We start from the raw sequence: 19,111 nt of genomic DNA, 5'->3' as shown, positions 1-19,111 counted from the left end.
GCTTGGTCTCCGGCCAAATTGGACCCAAACCAACCTTTTTTTTTCCAACTTCCCAGTAAACTGGACTTTCCAGAAAGCTATGGCCGGTGGGGAAAGGGGTCAGCAAGGGGGGCTGGAGGCAGATGCTGACTCTGCCTCCAGCTTTACAATGTCCAGGCTCACAGGTGGTGCTGGTGCATGAGGGATTCCCCCATGGGCTTGGGGTCAGGAGGATGAAGGGTTTTCGTGTGCCCACATCAGCCTGTGCAGCTGGAGGGTGCTAGAACAGGTGTGAAGTTGTGATTTTTGGAGTGATGTTTAATAGACATCAGAGGGTTGCAGTCTTCTAAGTTCTTTTTTTTTTTTAATGGCTGTGCACATCCCATAGGGTGCCCAGTGCTGACAGGAGGACATGTCCCTTTTCAAATGGCCACACTGTCCCCATGGAGTCACCGTACTGATTCAATCCAAGGGTCCATGATAGTGTCCAGCTGCTCTGGAGCTCCCAGCAGGGACAAAAGGTGAAGGGATTTCCACCCGTTCCTCCCCAGAAAAGCTCTCTCTTGGCAGGTGTTCACTATTGTGTCTATGGGGTGGTTGCTCCAACAAGGAGTCATGAGGTCAGTCAACCCAGGGCCTAAGTTCAGCCCAGGCACCATTCCCAGGGCTGAGGCCAGGCCCTGGGGAAAAGGGATTTAGTTGATTAAATAGAAAACAAAACAAAACAAAGGAGCTATCAAGCCCAGCAACATGGGTTTGGTTTTCATTTTGAAGGAACTTTTTGTTACTTGTCATCAGCCTAATTCCTTCAAGTCCAAAACACTTGGTGTGATGTGACGTGATTTCCTTCACAGCCTGGAGAAATACTCTGTTTTGTTGAAATAAGAGGTTCTGTCGGGAGGGGGGGTCCCTTTGGCAGGAAGCAGAGTGAGACAGTCCCTTGGCTGTGTCCCACAGGAACAGTTTCCCGCCTGCACTTGCCCTTGCAGCCCCCCGCAGGTGGTCGGGGTGTTGCCGAGGTGCGTCTGCCGTGTGATGCAGGCGAGGGGAGATGTTCTGCTAAGGATCACTTGAGCCGGATCCCCCTGCGCCAAATCGGGAGGGGACTGGGACCCTGCAGGGATGGAGCTGCATCTCACCCTCCCCATCCACCCCAGCCTTTCTCCTTTCTCTTTTTTCTGCCTCTCCCTGGATTCTCCTCCATCTCCTTCCCTCCCTCCTGCCCCAGCCCCTTCCCCTTCCCTCCCGGCACTGCCAGGAGCCAAAAGGACTTTGCACCCCAAGGCAGCGTTCTCTCGCCGCTCCTTCCCGCAAGCCTTGGAACCGCCGGAGGGAGAACGGAATACTCGGCTCTTATCTGCGAGGGGAGGCAGGCTCGGTGGGCAGGGTTTGCGCGAAAGCTGCCGGTTTATAAGCAGCCGGCGGCGGAGGCAAAGCCGTCTCGGAAGGCACCGAACGGGGCCCCTCGGTGCCGCGCTCCCGCCGCGATGCCCGCGGCGCTGGGGCTGCTGCTCTGGCTGAACCTCGCAGGCGCCCTTCGCTCCGACCTCGAGCCCCCCCAGCACAACAGCACCGAGGAAGGGGCCGCCCGCTTCGCCTCGGACTACAACAGCACGGCCGAGATCGTCCTCTTCAACAGCGTCTCGGCCAGCTGGAATTACAACACCAACCTGACGGCCGAGAATGCTGCGCTGCAGGTGGGTGGCGGGACGGGGGCGATGCCACCACGGGGGTGTCCCCAGCACCGGGGACTGAGGGGGCTGGGTCACGCTGGAGGTACTTGCTGTGGTTCCCTTCCTCCCTGCGGGTTTCTGTCTCAGCACCTCGGGGTGGCAAACCAAGGCTGGGACTTGTAGTCCAGGAGCTGTAGGGTTTTGCCCCAAATTTGCTTTCAGAGAGACTCTGCCCCAAAATGACAGCTCTGGTCCCAGAGCAGAGTCAAGGTTATTTTTAGAGGTGATTCCTTGCTCCCAGCACCTTCCACTTTCCTTTCCCCCTTCCTAGAACTGGGCCAGGTGTCAGTTGTCCCTGTCCCTGTCCCTGCCTGGTGTCACCACATCCCAGTGCTGAGGGTTTTAATTTGGGGTGGACACCAGGAGCCCAAAGTGCACAAGCAGCTGTGTGGCATCAGGACTGAGGCTGCCACTTCTTGTCCCTGTGTCCCCAGCCCATGGCGCCGAAGACAGAGGTGGGAAAGCACTCCAGGCTGTAGGGAATTAGACATCAGCCCAGGTTAGGGCAGGAAGAGCCTCTGCAGGGAGCAATGCTGTGTGCATCCCCCAGGCTGGTGTGTGTTCTCCCAGGAGTTTGTGTGTGTCTGGTTGTATTTAGTGGGGCAGGGAGCTGGAGCAGCCCGGGGTCTGTTCTCTGTTGGGTGAGCTGCAGCCCAGCCCAGCCCGGCCCAGCCCAGCCCAGCCCAGCCCTGGCAGGGGCAATGCCCAGGCAGGCTGCAGTGGTTTCCCCAGTCCCAGCCGTGCTCGGGGAGCTGCCGGTGTCCCCAGCATGGGGTCATGGACAAGTCACAGCTCAGGGCACATCTGTCAGTCCTATGGCTGCAGGGGCACAAGAGGCAGTGCAGCCCATAGGTGACCACGGTGTGTTGAGCCAGCCCAGAGTCACACAGGGGCTGGCACACAGAGCCCTGAACCCTCCAGACCCCGTGGGGACGGGAGCACAGTGTGTCCTGTGCAGGAAGGAAATGCATCTTCCTGTGCAGGGGAAAGATCACTGCCAGGTCTGGGCACTGCCAATTTGGCAGGACACTCAAGAGGGCCCAGGTGCCCCTTCAGCCTTTTTTTGTCAAGCTGACGTGATGTCTGGGCAGGCATCCAGCTCTAGCTGCAGATGTGGTGGGGTGAGGGACCTTGGGGCAGAGCATGAACATCCCAGCTCCACTGAGTCCATAATTGAGGCCAGGAGAGCACCTTGCATGGACTTTTCTCAGGAGGTGTTTCCAGAGCAGCTTTCCCCCCTTTATGTGCCATTAAATGTGTGAGGATCATGTCCAGGAGCTCCCTGCAATGTCAAGGCTCCTAAGCCAGCCCAGGTAGAGGAGGGGACCTGAAGCCCTGGGATCAGTCCAGGATGGGGCAGCAGGTAGGTGTGCTGGGATGGGGAGTCACAGGCTCCTGAAGGAATAACAGCTGGCCAGCAGGACCCAACAGGCTGGATTTGGGGGATCTGGGAGAGCACTGGGCCAGGCAAACCCTGCACATCCAGAACACAAGAGGGACTGAGCCAGGCCACCAGGGCACGGGCAGCTCTGGGGCCTGCCACAAAAGGGGGACCCTGTGACAAAGGGACATGAGAGGCAGGAGGTCAAAGGTAGGGGCAGGGATGGACAGAAGGATGCTGGACAGACAGATAGATGTACCATCTTTCACAAGCTGGGATTCTGGGCAAGAGGCAGGCAATGGGGCTTGGGGCTGGTCATGTTTGGGTGCAGAACTACTGCAGATGCCTGGGCCAAGGCAGTCCCAGTGTCCTGAGCTGCATCCTGAGTGCTCCCAGCAGGGAGGGACTGGGGCAGAGCTTTGAGGCTGTGGGTGCCAAGGGGCTTCTGAGCCCCCCACAGGGGCAGAGAGAGATCCCAGGTGTGGCAGTGAAGGGCCAGGATTGGTGGGCATGGCCATGGCAAGGCAGCACCACTGGCCTCAACTCACTCCACCAGAGCTGTCAGGAGAGCTTAGGGTACAATTTGCCTGACCAAACACAGGTGCCTGTTCAAGGAGAAAACAAAACACAGCTGAACTCTGCTTCCTCCAGAGCCTCCAGCTCTGCTTAGGGTCTGGGAAGGGGTAAAGGCATCTCCTGTTTAGAGGGGTGATGCAAGAGCAGGGTGTCTGTGGGGCTGGCATGTTGGGGGATTGGAGCCAGTTGATGCCAGGGATGCTGTGGGCACTGGGATGTCCAAGGGAAGCAGTGGGAGCAGTGAGGGGTAGCCAGGGGCACGTGGCACTTTTGGAATTCCCACAGCTGTGTGGGTATCTGCCCTGGGCAGCCTCCAACTCTGCCACATCACAACTCCCTTCCTTCCCTGCTGCCTGCTGAGGGAATGTGAAGATTAAAATAAAACAAACCAGGCGTGTTGGAGCCAGGCTAAAAATGCCACAAGTCACAGCTAATGAGCTCCATAAATCACACCAGGACAGCACATGGACACTGACCAGGCACTCTGCACCACCTCACTCCACCTGCACTGGGCCAGAACACTCTGAAGAGATTGCAGCTTCCCAAAAATACAGCTGACACCTGCACTGCACCCCATCCCAAAAGCAGGGTCACAGCCCCAGCTGCCTGAATAACACCCCACAGTGCTGGCAGCTTACTGCCAGCCCATGGCCCCAGGAAGGGAGGTCAGGGCTGGCAGGAGTTGGGTGGCAGAGAGACACCCAAAACTGGGGACACAGAGCAAATGGGTGAACACCAGATGTGGCATTTACAGGTCACAGGGTGCAGACAGCCAATTGAGGAATGTATGGAAATAGGAGCGTACAGACATAGTGAGGACATAGAAGAAGGAGAAAGGTGAATGTGGCACCTTTATAGTTATCTTTTGGGCTTCTGTGAAAGTGAGAAAAAGCAGGAATGGAAATAAAATTAAGCCAAACCTTCCAAAACCAGGGTCCAGCAGATGTCAAAGCCAGCCCAGGAGCACCCAGACACCCTGACTGCGTGGCCTGGTCACCCAGTCCCAGCACTGCCATCCCATATGAGACCCTGGAGCTCCCTCCTAAACACCCTCACAGGCCACCAGCAGGTGCTCATCAAGAGCTCCACAGGGGAGCAGGGGCTGCAGACACTGCAGTCCAGGTGGAAGCTGCTGCCTCTGTCCCTGGGTGCCATGGACTGGGACAGCCCTGCCTGTCACCCCTGCCTGTCACCCCATGTCCTGTCACCTCTGGCTTCCACAAACCCTCATGACTTTGTCCCTGGCTCCCAAACCATTGCCTGGGTGGTGGCATGTCCTAGGGCTGGCCCTGAGCCCCCATGTCCCCTCTCACCATGCAGGTCACAGCATCACTGGAGGAGCAGAACTTCACAGAGCTCTGGGGGAAGAAAGCCAAGGAACTCTATGGCGACAAGTGGAATAACTTCAGTGACCCCCAGCTGAGGAAAATCATTGGATCAATCCAGACCTTGGGACCCTCCAACCTGCCCCTGGACATGAGAGAGCAGGTAGGCAAGGTGGCAGAGGGGCCCTGGGCAAGGCTGAGGTGCTGTGAAATGCCTTAGAGGGATTTCTCACAAGCATCCAGACTCCACTGCTGGCCTGTTGCATTTTGGAGGGTCCACTGGCCCCTACACAGTGACTGAGGAGGAGATGGGGTGCTATTTCCAGGGGATGTGGGGTGCCTTCATTAGACAGCCCTAACCTTATCTTGGAGCTGTCCCAGCAGGAACTGGAGATTTCCTGCTTACACAGAGCAGTCTTGGGCATCACCTGGAGACCAGCCAGGCTGTGCCCAACCCCTCTGGGCTCTTCAGGTATGCAGCCCACTGAAAAGAAGGGCTGAGGCAGCCACCCAGCTCCTGAGGTCCCCATAAGACAAGGACTGCTGTGCCTTGGGGACACAGTTCCACACCAGGGACATCAGGACATCCTGAGCCTTCCCCATCACAGTCCTGAGCTTTCAGGGCAGTTTATCTGAATTTTGATTTCCATGCATGAAAATATTGCCCAGGCTGAGGCTGGAAGCCACTCTGCTCTACATGAGCACAGGACAGGCCCTTCCATCCTGACCCCCAGCTCCCTGACAGCCATTCCCAGCCAAGCCCTGGCAAAGCCTAGGGATGCAATCCCTTCCAGAGAGCTGTCGGCCCCAGTTCCTTCCAGGAAACCCATCCCTGCCCTCTTCCAAACAACAGACAGCATCATGTCTCCTCCCTGCACATCAGTCATGTCTCTCCCATCCCTGAGCAGCTCTATCCCAAGCCACCACTGTCTCCATCTCCATCCCCTCTGCCCAGATGGAGCAGAGGAATGGGAGTGGAGAGAGGGACAGAGCAAAGGAATTTCCTTCCCCAGGAATGGGCTTCCCAAGCATGTTCCAGGAAACCTCCTGTTGCTATTGTTTGCTGGTTTTGCAGTTCACAGAAATAAATCCCCCTCATCCTCTGGCTTTTCTTCTCCAGTTTTTTTTAACCCATTTAGATAAACAGCCTGTGCCGTGGCCCCGCTGACAAACAGCTTTATAAACAGCCCCTCTCTGGAGCATGGATTGTTTGTCTCAAAGAGCCTCCCTGCTCCCACCACGCCAAAACCCGGAGTGATAACACACTTATCTCACCAAAAATGTGCTGTATAAACACACCAATCCTTCCCCACATCTGTCTGGGCACACACACTCCAGAGCTGGGAAGCCTGCAGATTCTCAAGGGCTGTTCCCATCCCCTGGCAGCCCCTTTCCTTTCAGCAGTCTTTTCCTTTCCTACAGTACAACACCATCCTGAGTGACATGGACAAAATCTACTCCACGGCCAAGGTGTGCCTGCCCAATGGCACCTGCTGGGATCTGGAGCCAGGTATGGTCCCTGTCCCCTTGATCCTGCCAGCTGCTGAGCACCCCATGGCCAGGACAGTGTCCTGGTCCCCACATCCTTAGTGGGTTGGGGTTGGCATGTGCCACTCATGTTAATCAGGATTGTCCCAGTATGAGGATGGGCACTTGTTGCCCTGTTTTTTTAAGTTTTTCTAAGCCTTCTGATGTTTACATTCTTGTAATGAACTTTCTCACACATTTTATGTAAATAACTGATTGTTTTGGATTCTTTCGTAAAAGAAGAGAAATTTAATAAACTGTTACTTTGTCCAGTGTCATTGGAGGCGTGACACTTTCACCTTCCAATCCACTGTCACTTTTGGAAATCTATAAATGTTGAAGTCAGAATTAGACTTCCTTCTTTTTTTCCTCAGAAAATCCAGCGTCCACATTTTTCTGTTTCATGTCCTAGAGTGACAGGCGCTTGGGTCTGGCGTGGTGGTGGCACCTCTGCCTCCCTCTCCAGCTGCTTTCTCACGTCCTCCTTGTCCCCTCTGTCCCAGACCTATCTGACATCATGGCCACGTCCCGCAGCTACAAGAAGCTGCTGTACGCCTGGGAGGGCTGGCACAACGCCGCGGGGAACCCGCTGCGCCCCAAGTACCAGGAGTTCGTGCAGCTGAGCAACGCCGCCTACTCGCAGGATGGTACACACCAAGGGGGCCCCAACCAGAGCATGGGCAGGGACCAGGGGGGGAAATTGGGATGTTGGGATGTCCTACTGCTCTCCCCACCCCGCCTGCAGCCAGGCATCCAACCTCTATTTCCCAAGTGCCAATGCTTTAGGGGAGGGGGGAAAATCCTGCTGCTGGTCCCACCTTTTGGGGGTGGGTACTGGGGGCAGCCTTTGGGGTCTGGAGACAGAGGTTTTCCCTGTGTCCCTGGTAGGATTCAATGACACAGGCAGCTACTGGCGCTCCTGGTATGACTCAGACACCTTTGAGAAGGACCTGGAGCACCTCTACAACCAGCTGGAGCCACTCTACCTCAACCTGCACGCCTTCGTCCGGAGGAAGCTGTACGACCGCTATGGGCCCAAATACATCAACCTGAAGGGTCCCATCCCTGCTCACCTCCTGGGTAAGAGATGAGACTCCCCCAGCCTGTGCCCAGAGGTGCTGGTGGGGTCAGAGGGGCACACACAAGGCCAGAGAAGTCCCAGTTATCACTGTGTTTCTCTTCTGACCTGCCACCAGCTCTGCTCCAGTTATTTTCTCATTTCAGGCAACATGTGGGCTCAGCAGTGGAACAACATCTATGACCTGATGATCCCCTACCCTGAGAAGCCCAACCTTGATGTCACGAGCACCATGGTGGAGCAGGTGACGGGCTGAGGGACTCATTGGAGGGACCAGGGAGAAAAAGCAGGAGGTGTTGCCAAGGCTGACCGATGACATTGACCCCCTGGGAGTAATTTCTTATACTTGTATAGGGGACAGCAGAAAATCCATGGATGGGAGGGGAAGGGACAAATAAATGATCTTACTCCATATCTGGTAATGACCAAAGAGGCAGCAGGGGAACAAAAGTGGGCAGTGAACTGGGACTGCTGCCAGTCCCCGGGCTGGGGGCTGCATTGCTGCATTCCCACCATCACATAGCTCCAAGCCCTTCTTGGGTATAAGTCCTGCTCCCTTCTCCTGCCCCTGCTGAGCTCCACCACCATTGCTTTGGGCTTTTTAGCAATGTTCACACCAGTTCTGGGGCTGGGCCTCCCCATCACAGAGAGAGGGGCAAGACCTCAGTCCCTGGGAGCAACTCACCTCCTTCCCACAGTCCTGGAGCACTGGGGGCAATGCCCAGGGCACAGGCAGCCCCTTCCTCTGCCATAACCCATTGCCTGCTGCCCACCAGGGCTGGAATGCCACTCACATGTTCCGGGTCTCGGAGGAGTTCTTCACCTCCCTGGGGCTTCTGGAGATGCCCCCTGAATTTTGGAAGGAGTCCATGCTGGAAAAGCCGACAGACGGGCGGGAGGTGGTGTGTCATGCCTCGGCCTGGGACTTCTACAACCGCAAGGACTTCAGGTCTGTGGGGACGTGCAGGGCTACAGGGCAAGACCCTCTCCTATCCCCGTGGGTGATCACCCCTTTGGGTACCCCCAGCCTGGCCATGTACCCCAATATGGCACTTTCTGATGTGAGGTCCGGAGTGGCAATGCTGCCCTGCCTTCCCCTCCACTTTCCCTTACCCTGTGGGGTGCTGCCACCCTCTCTGAGACTGTGGGGAGTCCTTCCTGCCAAGGGGGTGCACAGGGCTCCCTCACTGGGCTCAGGCAATGCTGTTTTTCCACGGCAGGATCAAGCAGTGCACGTCGGTGACCATGGAGCAGCTGTTCACAGTGCACCACGAGATGGGCCACATCCAGTACTACCTGCAGTACAAGGACCAGCCCGTGTCCTTCCGCAGCGGGGCCAACCCTGGCTTCCACGAGGCCATCGGTGATGTCCTGTCCCTCTCTGTCTCCACCCCCGGCCACCTCAAGAAAATTGGTCTCCTCAGCAATGCTACTGAGGATGAAGGTATGGCAGCCACCCTGGGGAGCGGGGTGAGCTGAAGGGCTCTGGCAGTGCCTATGGCACTGGGAAGGGTTTGAGACATGCCACAGTGGGTTGCAGTCTGGCAATGCAGCCCAGAGCTGCCACAACCCCTTCTCATCTCCATGGGTTCATGCACAACGCCCTCTTGTCTCCATGGGTCCGTGCAGAGCCCTTCTTGGCTCCATCCTCTTCACCCCTGAGGCAGCAGTGATGCTCTCCAGAGCTTGTCTGTGCCTTTCCTTTCACCAACAGAGCCCAAACTGGAGAACAACACTTTTGTGCTTGATTGGCTTTGACCTTTCTAGCATCCCTCCCTCCCTCCCTCGCTCCCTCCCCAAGCAGCATCCACCACTGGAGCTGCCGGTGTGGCTCTGAGGAGCTGGCCCCAAGCATGCACGTGCACAGCCACGAGGGCAGTCAGAGGGTGACATGTCCAGCTGCCAGCCAGCACAGCAGGGCAGGACTTGTCGCTGCAGGCACTGCCCAGCTCATCAAGAGCCTCATCCTCCCACCCGACATCCCTCAGCCAACACATCAAAGCAGATGGTGGCAGAAGAAATTGAGCACTCCCAGAGCTGCCCCAGGCCCTGCTTGGCGGAGGAGGGACAGTCCTGGGATCCTCCTGCCGTGTCATTAAATACGTTTTATGACAAGAAGACAGCACAGCAGCCAAGAGCATCGGGCCAGTGCTGCATAAACACAAGGAAGCAGATGGTCTCTGCCTCAAGCCATTGCTGCCCGGCTTGCCAGCCCTTGGCAGCCAGGCTGCCATAGTGATGGCAGCCAATAGCCCCTCAGGGCAGTGCTGCCAACCCTTCTCTGACCCCACTGCTTCAGCTGGGTCTCCAGCAGATCTTTCTCCAAACTTCCTTCCCTGGGTTTCCTTGAGGGGGGAAAACAGATGTGACCATCCCCTGTGCTCCTCATGATACGGTGGTGGCTGTCCTAGAGTTGACTCTGGTTCTGGGTTTAAATCATCAGAGCCTTTAACGTGGTGTGACTGCAGAACAAACTCCCCCAAACCCCCTTACCCTGAGGCCCCAGGATGGAAGTGTGAAGAGTTACATTCACCAAAGACCTTTTAACTCTGAGAGCTGGGCTAAGGGCAAGGGGACACCACACGTGTCACTCTCATTGTCCCCACTCAGTAAAAGGCACGTGTTGCCCCAGGTAGTAACTCTACCTAGAGAAACCTCCTGTGTCCTACACAGCCTTCTCTAGGAGCAAGCTTAGGCGTTGAGATGCTGTCCCCATTTCTCATCCAGATCTGCCCACCTTCTTGCCCACTAAAATTGGGGTGCCTGTAGTGCTGTCTATGCAGACTCCTTTCCAGCCTGGTTCAGGCTCTGTTTCATGCAGAGAGCAATATCAACTACCTGCTGAAGATGGCCCTGGAGAAGATTGCCTTCCTGCCCTTTGGCTACCTCATCGACCAGTGGCGCTGGAACGTCTTCAGTGGCCGCACGCCGCCGAGCCGCTACAACTACGATTGGTGGTACCTGAGGTAGGGCACAGTCCCCAAGGGTGGGTGTGGCTGTGGGAGCTGGGCATGTGCCAGGAAAGGAGGCAGGAAAGAGGAAAGAAAAAGCGTAAAAGTAACCATGGAGATGGTGGGAGAGAGATGGATGGATGGATGGATGGATGGATGGATGGATGGATGGATGGATGGATGGATGGAATCATGCTCTAATTGTGCAGATTTCTTCAGCACTGTGCCAAGCCTTCCTATTCTTTGACTAGATTCTTCTGACCCTTTATTATTCCCATGCTCATGTTGTCCACAGAACCAAATACCAGGGCATCTGTGCCCCGATTTCAAGGAATGAGAGCAACTTTGACCCTGGAGCAAAGTACCACATCCCGGGGAACACTCCTTACATCAGGTAGAAGAAGTGTTGGCAAGGGGACCAAGGTTTGGGATGCAGTGGGTGGGGGATCACCTCTGTGGGCAGGGACTGTCATGTGCTGTTCCTGCTCAAGACACAGAGATCTCCCAGTGCTTGGGACCATAAATGGTGGCGTTGAGCTCTTGGGTCTGCTTCCCCTTGTCCCCAGTTCTGACCTTCATGGGCTTCCTTGGCAGGTACTTTGTGAGCTTCATCCTCCAGTTCCAGTTTCACAAGGCACTGTGCCAGGCAGCCAACCACACCGGTTCCCTGCACACCTGTGACATCTACAGGTCCAAAGAGGCTGGAGACAAACTCAGGTGGGGACAGAGGAGGGTCAGGAAAATCCCCATGGGCAGATGTGTGCATGGAAGCTGATGGTGTGCAAAGGAAGGAAAGAAGAAAGGAAGGAAGGAAAAGTTAACTGGAGAAATAGCTTTGCAGATGGATGGATGGATGGATGGAAATACATGGAAGCACTGGGGTGGGGTGAGTGGTCCTCACCAGAGTATTGCTATTGTCCCAGCCATGAGCTCCCACACAGACAAGAGGTCACTAAAGCACAGCTGGCTCCTGTTGATTCCCTGGGTGTTAAATGCATGAGTGTGTGACAGGGAGTCCTCAGTTCCCACATGCAAGACAGGTGGTGTCTTCCAGGGCAGTTCCCAGGTTCATGTCCCACTCTGGAACAGCATTTTCAACCCTTAAGATGCTGAGATACTATCACTGCTTCTCTCCCATCCATCCTCTGGCCTCATGCTGGCTCTTGCTGTTCTGCTCCTCTGCAGAGAAGTGTTGAAAGCTGGGTCCTCGAAGTCGTGGCAGGAAATCCTCTTGAATCTCACTGGCTCCAGTCAGATGGATGCTGAACCCCTTCTGGAGTATTTCAGCCCTGTCACCAAGTGGCTTCAGGAGCAAAACAACAAGACCAATGAGGTGCTGGGCTGGCCTGAGTTTGACTGGCGTCCCCCTGTCCCTGAAGGCTACCCTGAAGGCATTGGTAAGGCTGCAGCTCCATCCCAGGTTTGGGGAGGCTCAGGAAGAGGTCCCCCAAGGGACATCATCAACCCACAGACAGAAGCAGAGGAAGGTCTCTGCTGTGGGTGGGGTGGTCCCCATACCAGGAAAGAGAAATAGGCAGCTCCAGTGAAGTCCCATGGGGTGTTGCTTCCCTGGAGGCAGGTGCCATTGTCTGAAGCTCTGTAGTGATGTCATCAGTCATGGTGTGAAGAGTTTCTCTTCTTAGTTTTATCCTTTGTGCTCCCATGGGAGAGTCCATGCAACTTGTCCTGTCATCCCATCCTCTGTCAATGGGACACCCCAGCTGGGCATCTCTTCCCCCATTTCTTAGCTCAGCCTGCTCCCAAGTTGTGGCATCCTTCAATGGACCTGCTGTTCTGGGGAAAGCTTAACAATGGCTTCTCCATGTGATAGTGCTCTTGCAACTCTCCTGACCTTTCTCACCTCTTCCCCCATTTATTTCCTCCTCTAGACAAAATAGCAGACGAGGCACAAGCTAAAGAGTTCTTGTCCGAGTACAACAGCACAGCTGAGGAAGTGTGGAATGCCTACACCGAGGCATCCTGGGCCTACAACACCAACATCACTGACCACAACAAGGAGGTCATGGTATGGGAACGACCCTGGGGCTGTGCAGGGAGAGCCAGGGAGGGCAGGTGGTACCCAGGGCACGTTTCCCAGAGGCTCTGAAAACCAGGGCAGCCTCTACCCCTTGTAAAGGGATAACGCTCTCACCCTTTTCCTTGAAAACCCTCATCATCCCATGAGGAACCCACAAAGGCAGCTGTGGGAAGATGGGATGCCAGGTGGTGTTTCTAGCTGTGGCCTGTCTTCTCCCTGAAGTAAGTCTTCTTCTCCCATTGTAGCTGGAGAAGAACTTGGCCATGTCCAAGCACACCCTGGAGTACGGCATGAGGGCCAGGCAGTTTGACACCTCCGATTTCCAGGATGAAAGTGTCACCCGCATCCTCAAGAAGCTGAGTGTCATTGAGAGGGCAGCCTTACCTGAGGATGAGCTGAAGGAGGTGAGTGGCAAGGAGTCAGAGCAAGAGAGGGTGGCCCTGGCCATCACCTTGTGTGAAGACAAAAGTTTCTCTCTAAAGTTAAGAAATGCCACTGGGCAGCCACCGCCTTGAAAAAGGTGATAGCTCAGTACCTTCTACACAAAGCCAAAATCCTTGTCTTCAGGGTTTCCCACACAAAGGTTGCCTAACCCAGGCTGCACTGGGGCCTGGATGTTGGCCCCAGGCCCTCTTGCATTGACACTGTGTTGCCTCTGTTGGGGTCACACTTGATCTTGGAAGGGACCAGAGTAAAACAGCTGAAAACCTCAGTGGGCTGGGACATCCTCCAATATCCTCCAATATCAGGAGCAAGGATAACCACTTCATATACTCTGATTTCCTTTGCAGTATAACACCCTGCTCTCAGACATGGAGACCACCTACAGTGTAGCCAAGGTCTGCAGAGAGAACAAAACCTGTCACCCACTGGATCCTGGTAAGATCTAGCAGGGTGTCCTGTGGGGCATCAGCACCTGGCCCAGAAGGGAGGGAATTTTGGATTTTTTTTTTTAATGGGGCATGAAGAAAGGCCATGAAGGGTTCTTTCACCTTTGCTGTGATGGTCCCTGAGCAACGCAGTATAGAACCATTGCATCTCCTCAGCCCATCCAACAGCATCTCAGTGGCTTTGTTGCTCTCTCTCAGACCTCACAGACATCATGGCCACCTCTCGGGACTATGACGAGCTCCTCTTCGCCTGGAAGGGCTGGAGGGATGCTTCTGGGAAGAAGATGAGGAACAACTACAAGCGATATGTGGAGCTGAGCAACAAGGCAGCCGTGCTCAATGGTCAGTGCCCTGCTCCCCTTGAGCCCCCCATGGCCCTAACCCCCTGTGAGCAGAGGATTGGGCTCTTCTTCCAACTGGGGGTCAAAATCCCAAGGGTTTGGATGTCTCACTAACTCCCAGGAGATCTACTCTCACTCTCTCTTGGAGTGTCTGAACAGCAAGACGCAGTCTTGCTTAAGAAGGACAGACTGACAGCTTCTGTTCTTGCCCTACCACAGGCTACCCAGACAATGGGGCCTACTGGAGATCCCTGTATGAGACATCCACCTTCGAGGAAGATCTGGAGAGGCTGTATCTGCAGCTGCAGCCCCTGTACCTCAACCTACATGCTTATGTACGCCGAGCCCTCTACAAAAAGTATGGTGCAGAGCACATAAACCTGAAGGGTCCTATCCCTGCCCATCTGCTAGGTAAGGGCTCTCCTTGAGCTACACTGCTTCTCCCACCAGGTGTGGCTGCCTCTGTGCCATACCAAGAGTTGAGTCTGGTCTCTGTTCAGCTCTGGCTGAAGGGAAAAGGTCCCCTGGGATGGGTCTGTAGAGGCCAATGTGCCCCAGGGAAGGGCAGCACGCTCAGCATGGTTTGACTTGTCTTGCATGGCTGGGCTCCTGCCTACATTGCCCTTATGCAGACAGGGCAGGGACCAGGCAAGGCAGGGACCAGGCAAGGTGATCCACCAGTGCAGGAGGAGGGAGGGACTGGTTGCTCTCCTCTCCCTGTCTCCCTCCTGACATGTGTCATCCTTCTGCACTTCCCAGGCAACATGTGGGCTCAGTCATGGTCCAACATTTTCGACCTGGTGATCCCTTTCCCAGATGCCACCAAGGTGGATGCCACCCCGGCCATGAAAAACCAGGTCAGTGCTTTTCTAGGCTGCTCTGGGGAAACCTTTGGGACCCAGCAACCTTTGGCTGTTGCCACCACCCATGCTGCCAAATGCTCTAATGTTGCCAAAAAAAATCCATGCCTCATCTGTATTCTCCCTACCTCTATATGCCAAGACCTGGATCCAGGTCTAGCTGACTCCTGGAGATTACCCTGCCCAGAACAAGGTTATCCCTGTCCTCCCATCCTTCCACAGCCCCCAGTACCCCAGCATCCCCCACTGCCCCTCACCGTGTCTCTGCTCTTTCCCCAGGGCTGGACACCCAAGAGAATGTTTGAAGAGTCAGACCATTTCTTCACCTCTCTGGGCCTCATCCCGATGCCACAGGAGTTCTGGGACAAGTCCATGATAGAGAAGCCATCAGATGGGAGGGAGGTGGTGTGCCACGCCTCAGCCTGGGATTTCTACAACCGCAAGGACTTCAGGTGCCCCTGGGGAGCAGGGTGTGGCCACTGCTGGTGTGGTGCTGGGGCAAAAAATCTTTGTAGAATAGGGCAGGTGGGCCACCACAGTGTATCTTGCTCTGTGGCTGTGGCACCCCAACTATGGCACTTCTCTTGGTACCCAAGATGCTGGTAGGAGCCCCCATGGTGGATGGAGGGCAATCCATGCCTACCCTGCCCTGTCCTGGAGAATGGAAAAGCTGATGAACAGGGACAAGGAATGGGCAGGGTCAGCAGGAGATGCAGGAGGAGGAAGAGACCAACCCAGTGGAGCAGGACCAGCCTGGCCTGGCATCAGATATGGGGAGGAGGCACATAGAAAGGAAAAATAGCTCAAGGGGGTGCTGCAGGTTCTCATGCCACCCCTGCCCTCCCTTCTCCCCCAACCCCTGTGTCTTGGTGCAGGATCAAGCAGTGCACTGTGGTGAACATGGACGACCTCATCACAGTGCACCATGAGATGGGCCACGTCCAGTACTTCCTGCAGTACAAGGACCAGCCTGTCTCCTTCCGTGATGGGGCCAACCCTGGCTTCCACGAGGCTGTTGGGGATGTCATGGCCTTGTCTGTCTCCACCCCCAAACACCTCCATAGCATCAACCTGCTGGACCAAGTCATGGAAAACGAAGGTGAGCTGGAGGGCCACACAGCAAATGTGGGGATGCTGATGGGAACAGCTGGAAATGCAGATGGTCAGGAGGGGCTAGGCAAGGTGGAAGGGCTCAGGGACATACATGGTGGCTTTGCATGCATGGAGGGGACAGGACCTGTTGGGGACACCCAGTTCTGGGGCAGAATGACCCACAGAGGGAGGAGAGGGGGATACAGCACTGTCTTGCTCACATCTTCATGCCCCGGGCAGAAAGTGATATTAACTATCTGATGAGCATCGCCCTGGACAAAATTGCCTTCCTGCCCTTCGGGTACCTCATGGACCAGTGGCGCTGGAAGGTGTTTGATGGGCGGATCAAGGAGGATGAGTACAACAAGGAGTGGTGGAACCTCAGGTAGGATTGAATTCAGACTCCTCTCTGAAACAAGGCTGTTGTCCCACTGGGTGTTTTCTCCTTGTGGTCCAGCTGACTGCAATGGGAATGATGAGATACACAGCCCCTCCCTCTGTCCTTCCCACTTTGCCCCATCTCCTCCTCCCCAAGCTGACCTGACTCTCCCTCTCTCACACAGGATGAAGTACCAGGGCTTGTGCCCACCAGCACTGAGGTCTGAAGATGACTTTGACCCCGGGGCAAAGTTTCACATTCCTGCCAACGTCCCTTACATTAGGTGAGCCAGCAGGGCTGGGGCACGAAGGACACCACTTGGACATAGAAGCAGGATCCCCAGGTCAGATGCCAGCAATGACACCTTTTTCCATGGCTGGTGGTACCATCCTGCATGGGCTGGGCAGCTCCAGAGACCCTGACAGAGCTTCAGATGAGAAGTTTGGATTTAGGGGAATTTCTCCCTATCCAAGGAAGATGAGCTCATCCACTCCAACAAACATAAAACACATTATGGGAGAAATGGCCTCAGCAGGTTGAGCTGAGCTGAAGAAGGTGTAGCTCCAAAGCCAGTGATGCTCCTCTAGACTGGGAGGGTTCAACCAGAGAATGAGGGGAGCCACATCCCCTCTTGCACAGGCACAAGCAGGGGCCATTCCCATCTCTTCATCCCTCTCCACCAGGTACTTTGTCAGCTTTGTGATCCAGTTCCAGTTCCACCAGGCACTCTGTGATGCAGCTGGGCACACGGGTCCCCTGCACACCTGTGACATCTACCAGTCCAAGGAGGCTGGGAAGCTCTTGGGGTAGGTGTAAAGCCAAGGCATCAGTATCCCCAAATACCTTAAAGCCAGTCCAGCAAGACAGGAGGCAACACAGCCCCTGGTCATCCCTCCCATCCCATACCTGCGGGGGACACCCTGGGCTGGGCTCTGGGGCTGTGATTGCAAAGGCAGCCACTAGATGGTAGCTAGGCCCCTGGCAGGGGGAAGGCTCCCTCCTCCTCCTCCTCCTCCTCCTCCTCCCAGCCCCCAGTTCCTTAGGGAAAACAACCCCCTTGCTTCAAGAAAAGCACCTGCAAAATTAACTCTTTCACCCAGGGACTGCTCTGCATCAGGCTGGATTCACTGGAGGTTTTTAATCCATGCAAACCCCTCTTCCCCCCCAGATAAATGTCCTCCCCTGTGCTCCAGGCTGGCAGCCCTACGGTTCTGGGGGTTCAGACTGTACCCAGGGATACTGACACCAAAAACTCCAAGGGAAAGGGAGGGGCTGGCAGCCAAGAGGGTGATGGGGAACACACTGGAGCTGATTTCTCCTGCCACAGGGATGCCCTGAAGCTGGGTTTCAGCAAGCCATGGCCTGAAGCCATGCAGCTCATCACAGGACAGCCCAACATGTCAGCAGAGGCCCTGATGAGCTACTTCGAGCCACTCATGACGTGGCTGGAGAAAGAGAACCAGAAGAACGGGGAGGTCCTGGGCTGGCCCGAGTACAGCTGGACTCCTTACACAGGTATGCAGGGCTCAGCCAGGCACTGCAGGTCCGTGACTGGCCAGGGCTCAGCCCTCACCAGAGTCAGAATGAAATGGAGCTCTCTTGGTGCTGCTTGGCCATCCCAAAAACCACAGGGTGTTTGGATACTTCTTGATTCCTCGTGGAGCTGAGGCCAAAGGGCATCCAAGAGACCAGCAAAGGTGACACAACACACCACAGCCCAGAGCCCCCAGCAACAACCATGTCTCTCTTTTCTCTCTTTTCCAGCCCAAGATGATTCCAGCAAAACTGATTTCCTGGGAATGTCCCTGACCAAAAGTCAAGCCACAGCTGGGGGCTGGGTCCTGCTCGCCCTGGCACTCCTTTTCCTGATCACCACCATCTTCTTCGGTGTCAAGTTCTTCTTAGCCAGGGGAAAGGCCTTCACATCCATCTCAGAAATGGAACTGAAATAAGGCAGCCACCAGCAGGGCAACACAGACAGGGTGCAAGCATGGGCACTTGGCCAGGCTGGCAGCCATGCCATGGGCACACTTGCCAAGGAAGCCATGGGTTTCCACAACCCAGGATTACTCTCTCCTATCAGGTCAGACATTCCTTTCCACTATGCAAGAACCAGAGCAGAGAAGAGCTATTTATTTGTCAATGTCTGAATCAGGGGAAAGAGAAGTTCAGGCTCCGGCAGGCACGGAGCCGTCACAAGCTGCCCCTGTGCCCAGGGCTGGAGCTGGTCCAGCCTGGTCACCCACCAGCCAATTCTTTTCTGTGGGCAAAGCCACAGAGACTTGAGTGACGGAGGGCAGTTTGGGGAGGGATGGAGCACATCCTGGTTTGCCTGCTACCAGGCTGTTCGCTTGCATGGATGAAAAATAAACCTATGTCTTGTCCCCCTTCGAGCAGCAGCTCAGCTTCTTCTTGCATGTGTGCTGGGGGCTCAGTGGAACGAGGTTCTCAAGCAGGAGAGCTGCCACCCCAACCCAGTGCAGACACAAATCCCTGGGGGATTTGAGGCAACAGAGCTGCAGCACCCAGCTTCTCCCCTCCCCATCTGAAAGATCAGCATCCCTTTGCAGCATCTCCATCCTCCCCTGAATCCCGGCTCCCGTCAGAGCTGACAGCTCGTGGGTTCACAGTGCAGCACGTGCCTCAGGGAGGGGCTGAATCAGGGCCAGGAATCCCCAAAGTCCAGACGGGAGCTGTTTAAAGGGCTAGGGGTCACCAGGCTGGAGCTCACCCCTGCTGTGGCTCCAGCAGCAGTGCCACACTTACGTAAGAGCCGGGGAGGGGGTTCCAAGGTCAGTGATCACCTCCTGCCCTCCAGCTCCTGATTATCTTGGGATCAGCCGTGCTTTGAGGCCCACCCGTTCCCCCCCGTCCTCCCCGTGCCCGGCCTCGTCTTTCTTCTGCTTCTGTAAATAAAACTTCCTATTTGTTCTGCGGTGATTAGGTGCAAAACTAATCCCA

The 19,111-nt window shown here is 55.5% G+C and overlaps 1 protein-coding gene across 1 annotated transcript; it reads left to right on the top strand.

Annotated features, from left to right (window-relative positions):
* The first annotated feature begins 1,065 nt into the window (after positions 1 to 1,065).
* On the top strand, positions 1,066 to 18,516 carry ACE (angiotensin I converting enzyme). The gene is made up of 25 exons (XM_084222223.1): positions 1,066 to 1,676; positions 4,990 to 5,157; positions 6,417 to 6,504; positions 7,025 to 7,168; positions 7,410 to 7,601; positions 7,746 to 7,843; positions 8,376 to 8,548; positions 8,820 to 9,043; positions 10,421 to 10,565; positions 10,846 to 10,944; positions 11,145 to 11,267; positions 11,736 to 11,947; positions 12,440 to 12,576; positions 12,834 to 12,992; positions 13,380 to 13,467; positions 13,677 to 13,820; positions 14,039 to 14,230; positions 14,579 to 14,676; positions 14,959 to 15,131; positions 15,555 to 15,778; positions 16,012 to 16,156; positions 16,335 to 16,433; positions 16,834 to 16,956; positions 17,478 to 17,665; positions 17,915 to 18,516. The coding sequence occupies exons 1-25, from the start codon at positions 1,467 to 1,469 to the stop codon at positions 18,100 to 18,102; spliced, it is 3,834 nt and encodes a 1,277-aa protein (XP_084078349.1). The 5' UTR covers positions 1,066 to 1,466; the 3' UTR covers positions 18,103 to 18,516.
* The last annotated feature ends 595 nt before the right edge of the window (positions 18,517 to 19,111 follow it).

The sequence above is a fragment of the Fringilla coelebs genome (genome assembly GCF_963513975.1).
Source record: "Fringilla coelebs genome assembly, chromosome: 27".
NCBI lineage: Eukaryota > Metazoa > Chordata > Aves > Passeriformes > Fringillidae > Fringilla > Fringilla coelebs.
The sequence above is the reverse complement of the archived record's forward strand: the minus strand, read 5'-3'. Positions and strand labels throughout refer to the sequence as shown.